Source organism: Balaenoptera ricei, chromosome 15 (genome assembly GCF_028023285.1).
Source record: "Balaenoptera ricei isolate mBalRic1 chromosome 15, mBalRic1.hap2, whole genome shotgun sequence".
NCBI classification, from domain to species: domain Eukaryota; kingdom Metazoa; phylum Chordata; class Mammalia; order Artiodactyla; family Balaenopteridae; genus Balaenoptera; species Balaenoptera ricei.
In genome coordinates, this window is record NC_082653.1 from 41,643,864 (window position 1) to 41,662,766 (window position 18,903).

The window sequence follows — 18,903 nt, forward strand, 5'->3', positions numbered from 1 at the left end:
CAAAATTGACAAATGCTCAGACTAAGAAAAAAAGACCCAAAACAGAAAAATCAGAAATAACAGAGGGGACATTACAACTGATGCCACAGAAATGAAAAAGATCATAAGAGAGCAGTATGAACAAATATACACCCCAAAATTGGATAATCTACAAGAAATGGATATATTTCTAGAAACACACAACTTATGAAGACTGAATCATAAAGAAATAAAATCTAAATAGACCTATAACTAGTAAGGAAGTTAAATCAGTAATCAAAAACCTCCTACAAAGAACAGCCCAGGATCTGATGGCTTCACTGGAGAATTTTATCAAGCATTTAAAGAATAACACCAATCCTTCTCAAATTCTTCCCAAAAACCGAAGAGTAAAAAATACTTTCAAACTCATTTTATGAGGCCACCACTACCCTGATAATAAAGCCAGACAAGTATGCTACAAGAAAAGAAAACAACAGACCAATATCCCTGATGTATATTGATGAAAAAAAACCTCAACAAAGTACTAGCAAACAGAATTCAACAACACATTAAATGGATCGTACACCATGATCAAGTGGGATTTATTCCTAGAATGCAAGGACAGTTCAGCATATAAAATATATCAAAATATATACTGTTGGCCCACTGCATCTGGGGGGTTCTGCATCCACAGATTCAACCAACCACAGAACATAAATATTTTTAAAAATCCAGAAATTTCCAAAAAGCAAAACTTAAATTTACTGTACACTGGAAACTATTCACATAACATCTACACGGTAAGTAATCTAGAGATGATTTAAAGTATACAGGGGGATGTGTGTAGGTTATAGGCAAATACGACATCATTCTATCAGGTGAGCCAAAGGTTAGTTCGTTTTTTTTCATAAGATGGCTCTAGTAGCACTTAGTTGTCTTTAACTTTATTCAAAACAATTTTGTTAGATTGTATGTGACAGCTGTCATATCAGTGTGCATTTAAAAAAAGACAACAAAATTGGTGAATTTTTGTATAGCCATTTTAATATTGAAAATGGAAGAAATAAAGCAACATTTTTGGCATATTATGCTGTATTACCTCAAGAAAGGTAAAAACGCAACTGAAATGCACAAAAAGATTTGTGCACTGTATGGAGAAGGTGCTGTGACTGATCGAACATGTCAAAATTGGTTTGCGAAGTTTCATGCTGGAGATTTCTCGCTGAATGAGGCTCCACGGTTGGGTAGGCCAGTTGAAGTGGATAGCGATCAAATCAAGGCAATAATTGAGAACAATCAATGTTACACCACGTGGGAGAGAGCTGACATACTGAAAATATCCAAATCAAGTGCTGAAAATCATTTGTACCAGCCTGGTTATGTTCATTGTTTTAATGTTTGGGTTCCACATAATTTAAGTGAAAAAAACATTCTTGACCATAGTTCTGCATGTGATTCTCCACTGAAACGTAATGAAAACGTTCCATTTTTAAAACAAATTGTGACGGGCAATGAAAAGTGGTTACTGTACAATAATGTGGAACGGAAGAGATCGTGGGGCAAGAGAAATGAACCACCAACAGCCACACCAAAGGCCGATCTTCATCCAGAGAAGGTGATCTTGTGTATATGGTGGGATTGGAAGGGAGTCCTCTATTATGAGCTCCTTCCAGAAAACCAAACAATTAATTCTAACAAGTACTGCTCCCAATGAGACCAACTGAAAGCAGCACTCAATGAAAAGCGTCCAGAATTATTCAACAGAAAACACATAATCTTCCATCAGGATAATGCAAGACTGCCTGTTTCTTTGATGACCAGGCAAAAACTGTTACAGCTTGGCTGGGAAGTTCTGATTCATCCGCCGTATTCACCAAACACTGCACCTTCAGATTTCCATTTATTTTGGTCTTTACAAAATTCTCTTAATGGAAAAAATTTCCATTCCCTAGAAGACTGTAAAAGGAACCTGGAACAGTTCTTTGCTCAAAAAGATAAAAAGTTTTGGGGCCCAGTCTCCCAGCCCCTGACTCTCTCCCTTTCCCTCTCTGTCCTTCTCTCCCCCTTTTCCTCTCTTCCATTCTATGGAAGAAGCTTTGTTATAAGCAGCCCTAATAAGAGCTCCACATGGTAAGGAAATGAAGCCTCCTGCCAATGACCAGAGGATAGGATTCTGCCAGCAGCCTTCGTTTGGGTTGCAACTCTTTCCAGAGTCTCCGGCCTACTGGACTACTACATCAGATTTTGTATTCACCACACCTCCACAATCATAGTTTTGGTGCTCCAGCCGGGTGTCAGGCCTGAGCCTCTGAGGTGGGAGAGCCGATTCAGGACATTGGTCCACCAAAGACCTCCCGGCCCCAAGTAATAGCAAACTGTGAAAGCTCTCTCAGAGATCGCCAACTCAATGCTAAGACCCAGCTCCAATCAACGACCAGCAAGCTACAGTGCTGGACACCCCATGCCAAACAACTAGCAAGACAGGAACACAACCCTACCTATTAGCAGAGAGGCTGCCGAAAATCATAATAAGTTCACAGACACCCCAAAACACACCACCAGATGCAGTCCTGCCCACCAGAAAGACAAGACCCAGCCTCATCCACTAGAACACAGGCACCAGTCCCCTCCACCAGGAAGCCTACACAACCCACTGAACTAACCTTACCCACTGGGGACAGACACCAAAAACAACGGAAACTACAAACCTGCAGCCTGAAGAAAGGAGACCCCAAACACAGTAAGTTAAGCAAAATGAGAAGACAGAGAAATATATAGCAGATGAAGGAGCAAGGTAAAAACCCACCAGACCAAACAAATGAAGAGGAAATAGGCAGTCTACTTGAAAAAGAATTCAGAGTAATGATACTAAAAATGACCCAAAATCTTGGAAATAGAATGGAGAAAATACAAGAAACGTTTAACAAGGACATAGAAGAACTGAAGAGCAAACAATGATGAACAACACAATAAATGAAACTAGAAATTCTCTAGAAGGAATCAATAGTGGAATAACTGATGCAGAAGAACAGATAAGTGACCTGGAAGATAAAAAACTGGAAATAACTACCACAGAGCAGAATAAAGAAAAAGAATGAAAAGAATTGAGGACAGTCTCAGAGACCTCTGGGAAAATATTAAACACACCAACATTCGAATTATAGGGGTCCCAGAAGAAGAAGAGAAAAAGAAAGGGACTGAGAAAATATTTGAAGAGATTATAGTTGAAAACTTCCCTAATATGGAAAAGGAAATAGTCAATCAAGTCCAGGAAGCACAGAGAGTCCCATACAGGATAAATCCAAGGAGAAACATGCCAAGACACATATGAATCGAACTATCAAAAATTAAATACAAAGCAAAAATATTAAAAGCAGCAAGGGAAAAGCAACAAATAACATACAAGGGAATCCCCATAAGGTTAACATCTGATCTTTCAGCAGAAACTCTGCAAGCCAGAAGGGAGTAGCAGGACATATTTAAAGTGATGAAAGGGAAAAAAACTACAACCAAGATTACTCTACCCAGCAAGGATCTCATTCAGATTCACCAGAGAAATTAAAACCTTTACAGACAAGCAAAAGCTAAGAGAATTCAGCACCACCAAACCAGCTTTACAACAAATGCTAAAGGAACTTCTCTAGGCAGGAAACACAAGAGAAGGAAAAGACCTACAAAAATAAACCCCAAACAATTAAGAAAATGGTAATAGGAACATACATATCGATAATTACCTTAAGTCTAAATGGATTAAATGCTCCAAACAAAAGACATAGACTGGCTGAATGGATACAAAAACAAGACCCATATATATGCTGTCTACAAGAGACCCACTTCAGACCTAGGGACACATACAGACTGAAAGTGAGGGGATAGAAAAAGATATTCCATGCAAATGGAAATTAAAAGAAAGCTGGAGTAGCAATTCTCATATCAGACAAAATAGACTTTAAAATAAAGACTATTACAAGAGACAAAGAAGGACACTACATAATGATCAAGGGATCAATCCAAGAAGAAGATATAACAATTGTAAATGTTTATGCACCCAACATAGGAGCACCTCAATACATAAGGCAAATGCTAACAGCCATAAAAAGGGAAATCGACAGTAACACAATCATAGTAGGGGACTTTAATACCCCACTTTCACCAATGGACAGATCATCCAAAATGAAAATAAATAAGGAAACACAAGCTTTAGCTGATACATTAAACAAGAGGGACTTAATTGATATTTTTAGGACATTCCATCCAAAAACAACAGTATACACTTTCTTCTCAACTGCTCATGGAACATTCTTCATGATAGATCATACCTTGGGTCACAAATCAAGCCTTGGTAAATTTAAGAAAATTGAAATCGTATCAAGTATCTTTTCCAACCACAATGCTATGAGACTAGATATCAATTACAGGAAAATATCTGTTAAAAATACGAACACATGGAGGCCAAACAATACACTACTAAATAACCGAGCGATCACTGAAGAAATCAAAGAGGAAATCAAAAAATACCTAGAAACAAATGACAATGAAATCACGACCACCCAAAACATATGGGATGCAGCAAAAGCAGTTCTAAGAGGGAAGTTTATGGCAATACAGTCCTACCTCAAGAAACAAGAAACATCTCAAATAAACAACCTAACCTTACACCTAAAGCAATTAGAGAAAGAAGAACAAGAAAACCCCAAAGTTAGCAGAAGGAAAGAAATCATAAAGATCAGATCAGAAATAAATGAGAAAGAAATGAAGGAAACAATAGCTAAGATCAATAAAACTAAAAGCTGCTTCGAGAAGATAAAAAAAATTGATAAACCACTAGCCAGACTCATCAAGAAAAAAAAAGGGAGAAGACTCAGATCAATAGAATTAGAAATGAAACAGGAGAAGTAACAACTGACACTGCAGAAATACAAAGGATCATGAGAGATTACTACAAGCAACTCTATGCCAATAAAAGGAACAACCTGGAAGAAATGGACAAATTCTTAGAAAAGCACAACCTTCCGAGACTGAACCAGGAAGAAATAGAATATATAAACAGACCAATTACAAGCACTGAAATTGAAACTGTGATTAAAAATCTTCCAACAAACAAAAGCCCAGGACCAGAGGGCTTTACAGGTGAATTCTATCAAACATTTAGGGAAGAGCTAACACCTATCCTTCTCAAACTCTTCCAAAATATAGCAGAGGGAGGAACACTTCCAAACTCATTCTACGAGGTCACCATCACCCTGATACCAAAACCAGACAAAGATGTCCCATAAAAGAAAACTACAGACCAATATCACTGATGAACATAGATGCAAAAATCCTTGACAAAATACTAGCAAACAGAATCTAGCAGCACATTAGAGGGGTCATACACCAAGATCAAGTGGGGTTATCCCAGGAATTCAAGGATTCTTCAATACACACAAATCAATCAATGTGATAAAGCATATTAAAGAATTGAAGGAGAAAAACCATATGATCATCTCAATAGATGCAGAAAAAGCTGTTGACAAAATTCAACACCGATTTATGATAAATACCCTCCAGAAGGAGGCATAGAGGGAACTTACCTCAACCTAATAAAAGCCATATATGACAAACCCACAGCCAACATCGTTCTCAATGGTGAAAAACTGAAACCATTTTCACTAAGATCAGGAATAAGACAAGGTTGCCCACTCTCACCACTATTATTCAACATAGTTTTGGAGGTTTTAGCCACAGCAATCAGAGAAGAAAAAGAAACAACCGGAATCCAAATAGGAAAAGAAGAATTAAAACTGTCACTGTTTGCAGATGACATGATACTATACATAGAGAATCCCAAAGATGCTACCGGAAAACTACTAGAGCTAATCAATGAATATGTAAAGTAGCAGGATACAAAATTAATGCACAGAAATCTCTTGCATTCCTATACGTAATGATGAAAAATCTGAAAGAGAAATTAAGGAAATACTCCCATTTACCACTGCAACAAAAAGAATAAAATACCTAGGAATAAACCTACATGAGGAGAGAAAAGACCTGTATTCAGAAAACTGTAAGACACTGATGAAAGAAATTAAAGATGATACAAACAGATGGAGAGATAAACCATGTTCTTGGATCGGAAGAATCAACATTGTGAAAATGACTATACTTCCCAAAGCAATATACAGATTCAATGCAATCCCTATCAAACTACCAATGGCATTTTTCACAGAACTAGAACAAAAAATTTCACCATTTGTATGGAAACACAAAAGACCCCGAATAGCCAAAGCAATCTTGAGAAAGAAAAACGGAGCTGGAGGAATCAGGCTCCCGGACTTCAGACTATACTACAAAGCTACATTAATCAAGACAGTATGGTACTGGCACCAAAACAGAAATATAGATCAATGGAACAGGATAGAAAGCCCAGAGATAAACCCACACACATATGGTCACTTTATTTTTGATAAAGGAGGCAAGAATATACAGTGGAGAAATGACAGCCTGTTCAATAAGTGGTGCTGGGAAAACTGGACAGCTACATGTTAAAGAATGAAATTAGAACACTCCCTAACACCATACACAAAAATAAACTCAAAATGGATTAAAGACCTAAATGTAAGGCCAGACACTATCAAACTCTTAGAGGAAAACATAGGAAGAACACTCTATGACATAAATCACAGCAAGATCCTTTTTGACCCACCTCCTAGAGAAATGGAAATAAAAACAAAAATAAACAAATGGGATCTAACGAAACTTCAAAGCTTTTGCACAGCAAAGGAAACCATAAACAAGACGAAAAGACAACCCTCAGAATGGGAGACAATATTTGCAAACGAAGCAACTGACAAAGGATTAATCTCCAAAACATGCAAGCAACTCATGCAGCTCAATATCAAAAAAGCAAACAACCCAATCCAAAAATGGGCAGAAGACCTAAATAGACATTTCTCCAAGGAAGATATACAGATTGCCAACAAACACATGAAAGAATGCTCAACATCACTAATCATTAGAGAAATGCAAATCAAAACTACAATGAGGTATCACCTCACACTGGTCAGAAAGGCCATTGTCAAAAAATCTACAAACAATAAATGCTGGAGAGGGTGTGGAGAAAAGGGAACCCTTCTGCACTGTTGGTGGGAATGTAAATTGATACAGCCACTATGGAGAACAGTATGGGGATCCTTAGAAAACTAAAAATAGAACTACCATATGACCCAGCAGTCCCACTACTGGGCATATACCCTGAGAAAACCATAATTCAAAAAGAGACATGTACCGCAATTGTCATTGCAGCACTATTACAATAGCCAGGACAAGGAAGCAACCTAAATGTCCATCGACAGATGAATGGATAAAGAAGATGTGGCACATATATACAATGGAATATTACTCAGCCATAAAAAGAAATGAAATTGAGTTATTTGTAGTGAGGTGGGTAGACCTAGAGTCTGTCATACAGAGTGAAGTAAGTCAGAAAGAGAAAAACAAACACCATATGCTAACACATATACATGGAATCTAAAAAAAGAAAAAAAAAGTGGTTCTGAAGAACCTAGGGGTAGGACAGGAATAAAGACGCAGACGTAGAGAATGGACTTGAGGACACAGGGAGGGGGAATGGTAAGCTGGGACGAAGTGAGAGAGTGGCATGGACATATATACACTACCAAATGTAAAATAGATAGCTAGTGGGAAGCAGCCACTTAGCACAGGGAGATCAGCTCGGTGCTTTGTGTCCACCTAGAGGGGTGGGATAGGGAGGGTGGGAGGGAGACACAAGAGGGAGGAGATATGGGGATATGTTTATGTATAGCTGATGCACTTTGTTTTACAGCAGAAACTAACACAGCATTGTAAAGCAATTATGCTCTCAAAAAGATGTTAAAAAAAATTTTGGGGGAAAAAAAAATTTTGGGAAGATGGAATTATGAAAAATGACAGAAGGTAGTGGAACAAAAGGATGAATACGTTGTTCAATAAAGTTCTTGGTGAAAATGAAAAATGTGTCTTTTATTTTTACTGAGAAAACTGAAGGCACTTTTTGTCCCACCCAGTATAATGTATTTGAGCATATGTGGATTTCTGGTATCAGTAGGGGTGTCCTGGAACCAATCCCCTATGGATCCCAAGGGCCTACTGTACCACATTGACAGAATAAAAGAGAAAAAAGTGATCATTTCAACTGATGCAGAAAGAGCATTTGACATAATTCAACACCTTTTTATAATAAAAGCACTAAACAAATTTAGAGGAAAATTACTTCAACATAATAAATACCATGTATAAAAAGCCCACAGCTAACATCGTATGTAATGGTGGAAAAACTGAAAGCTTTCCCTTTAAGATTAGGAACAAGGCAAGGAGGCGTACTCTCATCACTTCTATTCAACATGGTACTGGACGTTCTAGCTAGAGGAGTTAGGCAAGAAAAAAAAAAAAAGACCTCTGAATTGGAAAGGATAAGTAAAATATTCTTTGTACACAAATGACATAATCTTATATGTAGAAAACCCTAATGATTTCACAAAAAAACTGCTAAAACTAATAAATTCAGCAAAGTTGCAGGATACAAAATCAGCACAAAAAACTAATAGCTTTTCTATACATTAACAATGAACATTTAGAAAACGAATTTAACTGTCCATTTTACATTAGCATCAGAAAGAATAAATACTTAGGAATAAACTAACCAAGGAGGTGAAAGACTTGTACACTGAAAACTATAAAACAATGCTGAAAAAATTTAAAAAGACATAAATAAATGGAAAATATCCTATGCTTATGTATTGGAAGACCTAATATTGTTAGAATGTACCCAGAGAGATTACAGATTCAGTGCAACCTCTATCGAAGTCTCAATGTCATTTTTGCACAAATAGAAACAACCATCCTAAAATTTATAGAGAATCTCATATGGAAGCTCACAAAATAGTTGATCTATCTTGAGGAAAAAAAACCCAAAGCTAGATGTCTACAGTAATTCAAAACCCTATGGTACTGGCATAAAGCTACAGTAATTCAAAACCCTGTACTTCTGGCATAAAGACAGACATATAGACCAATGGAACAGTGTAGAGAGACCAGAAATAAACCCTCGTATATATGGTCAAGTGATTTTCAACAAGGATGCCAAGGCATCTGGTGCTTCTGAGAAAAGTACAATCTGCCCTTTTAATTCTGAATGTTAGTGCCTTTGTTCCAGTTACTATGGCTGTGTAACAAATTAACAGGAAACTTGGTGGCATAAAATGACCATTTATTATGCTAAGGGTTCAGTGGGTCAGGAATTTGGCCAAGGTAGAGTGGGGATGGCTTTTCTCTGATCCATGATATGGGGGCCTTAGTTGGAAGACTCAAAGGCTAGGGAGGCAATAATCTGAGTGCTGGTTCATTCACATGTCTGGCAGTTGATGCTAGCTGTTTGTTGAGACCTTAGCAGAGACTAATGGCCAGAACAGCAACATGGGGCCTCTCCTATTGTATGAGCTTCCTCACAGCATGGTAGCTGGGTTCCAGGAGTGAGCATCCTGAGACAGGGGGAGCCAGGCAGAGCTGTATCCTTTTCATGACTTAGCCTTCAAAGTGATGTAGCAATACTTAAAGCAAACTCTATTGTTTGAAGTAGTCACAAGCCCACCTGCATACAAGGAAAGGGAAAATAGACTCTACTTTTTGATGATGTCGATTAGGGGTCTGAAATAGCACGTGGACTGGAAATATTGCTGTGGCCACTTTGGGGGGAAAATGCCATACTGCTCAACAAAAGCCAGAAGAGTGTGGAGATATTCCACTTCCTCTTAGTTATTAATCTTCAAGTCTAACACCTATTCCATCTGTGTATTCTTTTTAGTACAGAATATTTCGAATATGAAAAAGTAAATAAAGTAATATAAAAAACCCATGATCCATCACCCAATCATTATCCATCATCAATTTGGCCAATCTGGCTTCATTTATACCCGTACTGATTTTCTCTGGCCATCCAGTTTATTTTGAAGTAAATCTTGGACAATATATATTTCATCTGTAAATATTTCAGTATGTGCCTCTACAAGAAAGAACCTTTAAAAAACAAAATCATAATACCATTATTCACTAAAAACATTAATATAAATTTGTTAATATCATTAGTCAGTATCTATATCTACCCAACTGCCTTATAAATGTTCTTTATTTTTCTTTTAACTTTTTCTCTTCTTTTTTTAACAGTTTGAATTGGGATCCAGATATGGCCAATAGATTGCAACTGAGTGGGAAGTCTCAAGTCTTTTTTAATATCTAAATTTCTTATCCATCTCTTTTCTCCTTGTAATTTTTCGTTGTTGTTGAAAAAACCAGTCACTCCTCCTATAGAGTTATACTTAGCCTGGATTTTGTTGATCACAATACTGTATTTTCTACAGGCTGGCAGTCAGATTTAGAGGCTTGATCAAACTTAGGTGTAATGTGTTTGGCAAGACTGTCTCATAGGAAGTGTTATGTATCTCCATCAGGAGGTATATAGTTTCTTGTCTCTGCTTTGTGATGTTAGCAGCCAGTAATGACCACTGCGTAGGTCCATTGACTTATTAGGGGTGGCAAAAAGATACCATTCTAATTCTGTGATTCCTTCCTCATTTATTAGCTGGAATAATTTTATAAAGAAAAACTTTCCTTGGTCTCCTATACTCTGAGATATAGTTTGTGAAGAATAGTCAATAAATGTTTGAACCTGTCCATTTATCAGTTTTCAAAATAATGAGAGTTGGTTCTCTAACATCCTCCAAAGTGATTAAAGAGTGCTGTTTCTAAGTATCATTATGAACTAAGGGATTTAAGTACATTTGAGGTATTTCAGTCCATTGTGGTCATTATTCATCTTCGTGCTCAATTGTTCCATCTTTAGTAATTCGTGCTTGTTTGAGCTGCCCGACAAGGGATTGAACCCAGGCAGTGAAAGCGCCGAGTCTTAATCACTGGACCACCAGGGAATTCTCAATCCTAGTATTTTCTGACAGTGTCCTTGCCATCAAGTAGGATAGGATGTTTCAACATCATCTTGTACATTTCTTGCCCCACACCCGGAATTTGACATTTTCCAAAGATTCTGCTTTCTTTTCAGTGGGAGAGGACTTCTGTTGTTAAGCATAATTCCTTTTGGGGGGGGAGAGTTAATATCTAAATTTAACTTTTTATATACTTGTTATCAAATTAAGAGATGTATATGTATTAAAAATTAAAATTCCAATACTTCTGAGGGCTTAAAATACAAATATCAGTGCCCTGCTCCTTTCTAGGCTACTCCCTATTTGTCTCCTCAGAGATAACCACTTTTAATTATTTTAGCTGTTTTCTTCTAATAACTACCACCATTAGGATTCCTGATAAGTTGCTACTACTTGCTGTTAATTTATATATTTCACACATTAGCTATAGATTTGCTAGATGATAGATGATGATTTAGGTCATCTACATCACTTTATTTTTTCTCCTTCCTCCTCTTCTCAATAGAGTCATAACATTATTTTTTGTCAGAACATAATTGTAATAGTCTGTTTTGGTGTTCCTAATATTTTCAAGTTGCTACTCATTTGTAGCTTTATTATTCCTATCACCATTTTTACAAGTTCATTCTACACTCTTATGCAAATCATGGGTAATATGCCTTTCTTTCTATGCTTCAAATTAAAAACAATTTGGTACTAGCCATTCAGCTTAATAGCTGATGGAATATTTGAAGAGCACAGGGTCATAGGCAGCGTCCTGAGGTGGATTACCAGACTTGCTTTCAACTTGGCATCAACCTATTAGTCTATACTCTTTATTTACCATTATCAAAGCCCACGTTTCTACTTTTTCATCTAGCTCATGAGAACATGATGCAAGACTTTGTTAAATGTCTCCCTAAAATCAAGATACAACAAGGTCTGATAATTCCATCAAAACAGAAAATGAATAATTTCTTAAACATTTTATTAAAATTTCAAGGATAAAGAACTATCTTACTTTTTAAACCAGGGAATTGACTGCAGAGTTCAGTTCTTAAAAGCATAATAGCTCTAACATGTGGTTTATAATTTGTAATCTACTTAATCCATGAACTAAAAAAAAAAATCTAAGATTCTGCCAATTCCTCTTTAGTCTCAAAGGCTCCCTTTTCAGGAAAGTTGATCATAAAAGCTGTTATTACAAATGGAAAGCATCTGGAATCCTGGTACTCCTCTAACCCTTGTAGTTATATTTTAAATGGCTAAATTGGCTCCTTGTAAAAATATCTTTAGCCAATATTATTGGCTAAATAATTTATTTTTCTTGCAACTCTTAGCAATTTTTGATTCTGCTCAATTTAGAATCTTGTTTGTTTATGTAGAAACTTTGATAGTATACAAATATACTGACCTTTATATAAGAAAATGAAGATATGTTCTATTCAGTTGAGCTTGTATTATAAGATGCTTTCACCAACAGTGTATCATTTTGTGCAGAGCCTACCACACTTTTTGGCCTGATCCTCTTGGAGAAAATTGTGAAGTCGTGAAGTTGTGTAGTGGATTGTGCGGGAGTTAATTTCCATCCTGTGATTGGGATGGAGAGCTTTCTCTGTATAAAGCTCATTCTATAAAGTAAGGGCTAAAACCATGATTTTCCCAGCCTCAAATAATCAACTCAAAGAGAATGCTTCCTCTCTCTTTAGCAGAAAAATAACAATGGATGATCTTGAATTAATTCTCTGGAGGGCTTAACTTTTTTTTTTTCTCCCACTGCTTAAAGCATGGCAGGCACTAGAGGAAGACAAAAGATGTTATGGGCTGTCATGTAGTAAATATGCCAATTATAGTCAGGGCTGTCCTGTTTCTTTACACTTAGGCATTGTTACCTAGCAACTTTACAGTAATCAGGTTTTGGTCTTTGGTCTTCTCTGAGATAAGGCTGAGGTGAAATGAGATGGATTATAGAATGATTAAATCTTAATCCAGAAAAAAAATGCTGTGAGTTGAAGAGACGCTACACTGTAGTGATGACATCAGTGATACTTTCAGTGGTTTTAAAAGGTCAAGCTCTGCAAATTAGATTTGTTTATAAGACTCTGAACTCAACCATTGTGCTGTGTTGTAGTCACTGGGATTTGAACGGAAAGAGTTAAGTGTAGAGGGTATTTTAGTATATTTCAAAGCAAATTACTCAGGTTCCACAATAACAACTTAAAAATTAAATGTTCCCCCTTTTTCTCTTTATATAAGGAATTATTAAAAGAGAAAAAAGATTAAGCATTTAATTATTATAATTTTTGTACGGGGCTTGAAAGCATCTGTGGTCATTACTTTTAGCTCAAATTGCATGCCAAACAGAAGTGTGAATCAACCCTGATGGAAAACTCAGATCCTTTTTGCACCCTTAATACAAAAAGATAATTAACGTCAAAATGAAATGCTCTACACAGGTAATCCTAGAATTATCAAAGTGAGTATTTGATACTAAAAATGATTTTTTTTTTCAGTAGTAGCACAGTGCTAATAATCATTACAGTGATTAAGTCAATTTTAAGGTGATACAATGTGAATGATCCATTTCTTTTATTTTTTGAATTTTATTTTATTTATTCTTTTATACAGCAGGTTCTTATTAGTTATCCATTTATGATCCATTTCTTGATTCTTAAAGCAAATGAGGTTTAAACCCTACCTTCTTGTTTGGCAAATTAACAGACAAATTTTCTATTGAAACAGTTCATCAGTATCAAGAAAAGAATGAGTCTTTCTAATTCTGAATCTCTGCTTCCTTAAATGAGGATCAGAGAAATAAAAAATACATAATTTATCTACCTCCAGCTGGTATATTACAATATCTTATGACATCCTCTAAAATATGGCTTATTTTTGTTTGCTCTTTCCTCAATTTTCACCATTTTCATGAAGACTACACCATTAATGAATAGTTTTCATTATTTGGAAGGTACAGATTCTTTGCAAATCAATTCAATGGACTCTGTTCACAATCTTATTTGCTTTTATTGCCCTTATCGGGATTTCTTTTAGTTTATTTGGATTTTTTGTGAGATGAACCATTCAAGGTGCATGAAAAGAAATAAGTATGCCTCTTTTCCTCCATCCAGCTTTCCTTTAATACATAGCCTGAAACTGCATTTCTTCCCCCACCCCCTCAATGCCTGCATGAATCTGAGTTCATATCTCTTTTGTTTTCTTTGTTAAATCAGGTCTCTACTAGTCCTCTGGCACTCCAGGCTTCTCCCATCTATAACATTTCAGTATTTCCGATTGTTCTTATCCTTTTCCCCCAGAGATAGGTGTCTTCATTCTCACTTTCTCTCTTTTATGTCTATCTCTCTCACTCTCTTTCATTATCATTCTCAGTATACATTTCAGCTTCTTCAGCCACATTTCTGTTGCTACGTTGTCCTCCTAGTTCCCAGCAATATTTCCTACCAGTGCGGCTGGATTCCTGTATCAGGCTGGCACAAACAGCCTGAGAAGAAAGGTGGTCACCTGGCCAGTCCTGTTAAAGAGCTGTGATCAATATGGCACGTGGCCAGCCTTGTCGCAGCAACCAGCCATCAAACAAAGCATTGTTTGTACCATGGAATATCTTTAATTGTTCTTTGTACAAGGAGATAAATCAACTGCAAGAGGACTTGCTATCAGAAACAGATTTTCCTATAGTGATGACAGGGATGATAGTTAATTTCAGAATAGAATCCAGCTGTAGCACTGGAACAGGGTCCTGTAAGCTCCCTGCCCATCCAGACACTTTGGCTACAAGATCACAGGGAGCTGAAGGGAGGAGGGGGAAGTCCAAGTGAAGAATACGGGTGTTCAGGTTGTCAGGAAGAGCATTAAGAGGAGCTTGGGGCAGAGACTTTTTCCAACCACTGTTGTAGCATTTCAATAAACAGTGTGGCTGAATTTTGCATATCAGGTCAATGTCAGCCTTTCAGGTGATAAGTCTGTCCTCACCCACATTTTGTCTTCTTGTCCTCCTGAGACCAAACACACATAAATAGACAGGAGGTCTGGGGCCATGCGATAGAACAATTCTAACTAGAGTATGTGGAGTGAAACTCTGACTTCAGCTCTAAAATCCATATGTTTTATGTACCAATTATGTTAATTTGGAATTTTTTTTTCTGAGAGTAGTACTTTGATCCTTGCATCAAATACTTTATTCAAATATAGACAAATCCTTCATGTTGCCTGTATCCAATATTCTAGATTGGGAGCAAATGTCGCTTCTTCCTTGAAGCCTTCCCTACCTGCCTCAGGCAAAACCAGTCAGACCCTTTTCTGTGCCTAAAGCACTTTATACACACCTTAACTCTAGTCCACCTAAATTATGCTGAAATTATTTGTTTATATTTCAGATTGGCCCATAAGGACTTTGGCTTATTAATCTTTTTCTCCCCATCAGCAGGATTATGTGTGGTACATAGTAAGTGCCCAAGAAACAACTGTTGACTTAATTAATTAATTAATATACCCACTAACAAATAAAGCACATATTCACTAGTTTAGAAAGGAATTAGGTGACATTATTTGTTGTGGTGGTCATGATGGTAACATTTGGTCTGTTTTGGAACTTCATATTTTTGATTAACCAAATATGGGATATATTCACAGGGAAAGATATCTGTGATATATTATTAAGTGAGTAAAGAGCAGATTAGGAAACAGCAATTAAAGTATGTCTCATTTTTGTAAAAAACTTTCTACATACTTATAGGAAAAATTCTAGAAGAATAATAGTAAGAGTAATAATTGCATTTATATCGTTTATGATGAATGATTATAAAGTTCCAGGTATGGAATTAAGTGCCTTCACACATTATTTTAATCCTCACAACTCCATTAATTCATTCATCATGAATTAATTCAGCATTCAACTAATATTTTTTGTCCCAGGCACTGCACTAAATTTTTAGAGATATAGCAGTGAACCAGATAGACATAGAACCTGGTGTTTTATCATTATCCTAACTCTACAGCTGAAAATTAGAGAGGTTACCCCACCCATTAGAGTTCCTCTCGTCCAACTTCTGGTTCAAATAAATATGCAGACTCACAAGACTCCCACAGGCTACACATGCCACCAGTCTCTTCAGGTAGATGTAGCACAGGAATCAGAGTTTGCCAGCAGGGCAGCATCAGGCCTCCTTTCTGTGGGAGTCCTTGCAGCAGGTCACATAGTCCTCCAGTAGCCCTCATCTTTGGTCCCTCAGATGACTCAGACACAAGGGGATGAGATCCACATTGGGTGGTGCAACAGGCACCCTGACATAAAAGCCTCATATTCCCCCTGTAACAACTCCATAGGCATAGTGTCCAGGATCCAGGTAAGAATCATCACCACCATCAGGTATTTATAGTTCATAACAGTTTCTCCCAGTCCAAAGGTAGTTTACCAAGTAGAAGTCATTTCAACAATAAGCAATACTACCTAGAAACATAGTTAACATTCCACTCCTATCATATTACCAGGGAAACAGAAGTAGAGAGTGAACCAAAGGTCAAATTGTCATGCAGAAGAAGGGGAAAGGGTTTTGTTAAGTAGTTATCCAATAAGCAAGTGGTAGAGTGCATTTGAACTTAGATCTGCCTGACTCCAAAGCTTAGCTTCTACACTTTACTGGATGGAAACAAAAATGATCTATGGGAAAAGCTTTTAGACAACTTTTAGTGTCTTCCTCATAATTTCTGAATTCGCTGGTTTTTATTGTAATCAGCATAAATTTCTTTTGTGATCAGAAAGAAATGTTTTCATTAAGAAGACCAGCAACATGAAAACATACTTTTGCTATAGCATTAAGTGAAAGCAGCCAGAAACAAAATGATACATCATAATCATAATACATGTGATTATGATGATGTTTTTAAAAAGAAAGATGCACAGAGGAAGAATCCAAACAGAAATGCAAAGCAGTCCTAACAGTAGTTGAGTCAGGATGGTTGGCTTGTGAAGGACTTTTTTTTTTTTTCTGTTTTCCAGATTTTCTATGAAATGCTTATGTTCTTCTTGGAATAAAATGAAATACACATATTAAAATAGAAAAGGAAATATATATAGCTTATAAAATATTTGAAGTGTAAAAACCAGGCATCCTAAGGTAGGAGATTTAGTTCCATGTTTCTTGGCATAGGTGAATATATTTTATATAAAATGTAACTATGTTAGGGCTTCAGAGTTCTCACATTATTTCAGAACACACACATGGACATGGATGGTGGGAAGGTCGATTAGAGAGCAGCTCTGCTCCATTCCTGAAAGTCACTCAAGAGCTGGAAGAATTTGCCCCGGGCTCCTGGTCGTTCCTGCCCTGACGGGAACATTACACTCAGTGCATTACAGTAACTTTCCTAGGCCTGGGCTCATGCAGTAGAGGCTCAGCTCCTCTCACATGTTATTTGCCTATAATTATTTCAGGATGTAGCTATTTAAAGTTTAATTTTCTTTCAAAACTCACGTTTTGGGCTTTATATGATCCTTCCTTAGCCAAGGACTCGTATAATTGGATAGCTGCTGTTATGTTTTGCATGCCAAAATTTCCAAATAGCAAAGCATCAGCCATTTTCTCCATAGCTTTCAAGTTTCCCATGTCAGATGCTTTAGCAAAGAGTTTGTAGGCTCTGTTTGAAGAATACGAAGGTAGAAATGTGATTATCAAAAATGAAACTTGCTGCTCCCCCCTTCATACTGCTTCTCTCTGACAAGTAGGACCTGGCTGATGTTGCTACTAACAATACCGTTTGGCTAAAGTCCATTACATTTCTAGACCAGTAGATTTTTTTCAGCCCTAGGTCAGTCTAAGATTATAATTTCAAATATATCTGACAAATAATGAAGCTGCTGAAAAGTAGAAATATTTAGGCTATATCATGCGTCAAGCTTATAGACCAAGTGAAGTGAAAAATTGGGGCACTTGTCTTAAAATAGTGAACTCTCCCATGGCAACTCCCATTAATTATGAGTATTTGATTTATAAAATGAACTCTGAAATACATAACAATATAATCAAAATCAATTTAAAATAATAAAAACTGGAATGTCGCATCTTGGAAGTTACTATCATGAGAACAGTTCCTTTATATTCCAAAATAAATTTCTAAAAGAGAACATATTATTCAGCACAGCAAAGACAGACTGTGTGGGAAAACAATAACCAAACAAAACCTTAATGGCTTTTAGGGCTCTAGAGTCTGAATACCTGGGTTCAAATCCTGGCTCTACCACTAATTTAGTTTGAGAGCTTCGGGCAAGTTACTTAACTTCTCTGTGCCTCTCTCATCTATGGAATGGGGATAATAAGAGCACTTACTTCATAGGGTTGCTAGGAAGATTCAATGAGATAATCCATGTGAAGCGCCTGGCATATTGCCTGATACAGTGTAAGCACTCAATAAGTTTAGCTATTATTATTATTACTAGGACTATTGCATAGATTCTAAAGTTTTATAGCATGGCACTTTTTCTCCTATAATTAGTGGGTAAATCACGTAAAGTTTAGTGATTACCAAAATAGATGCCAGAGGATTGCCTCACAGTGCATTTTATGAATCCTGGTCAGAAGTCACCCGGACCTGATCTGTGTAGCAAGTAATGATGGAGAGATTTGCAAGGTCAAAACTTGTGTTGGAGACAGAGAGTGCTTTGGGGATTTATTTTTACTCTTATAACTTCCTTTTTGGTAGCAGTAAGATCAGTCAAGCCTGTGACCTTGACTCAAATACAGGAACAAACACACAAATCTACCACAGCTACCAATTCAGAAGGATCAGGAGACTCAGCTTTATATACCCCCTACCCATGCTGATTCTAGAATAAGCTGCTCGTGATCAAAAGCTGGAGCAGAACAGAATGGGCCAAAAAGGCCAGGATGAGTGACATCCAGGTACGCATTAGGGTCCTGGATGGCGAACAGAGAGTAGACTCCAGTGGGACAAAAAGAAGCCAGGAGATCAAGCA

The 18,903-nt window shown here is 36.9% G+C and overlaps 1 protein-coding gene across 1 annotated transcript in view; it reads right to left on the reverse strand.

Annotated features, from left to right (window-relative positions):
- Positions 1 to 18,903, reverse strand: part of SEL1L2 (SEL1L2 adaptor subunit of SYVN1 ubiquitin ligase) — a 117,774-nt gene that overhangs the window by 38,024 nt on the left and 60,847 nt on the right. Inside the window, exon 6 of the mRNA XM_059898676.1 lies at positions 17,405 to 17,567. Within this exon, the coding sequence (XP_059754659.1) occupies positions 17,405 to 17,567 (163 nt within the window). The remainder of the gene's footprint in view (positions 1 to 17,404; positions 17,568 to 18,903) is intronic.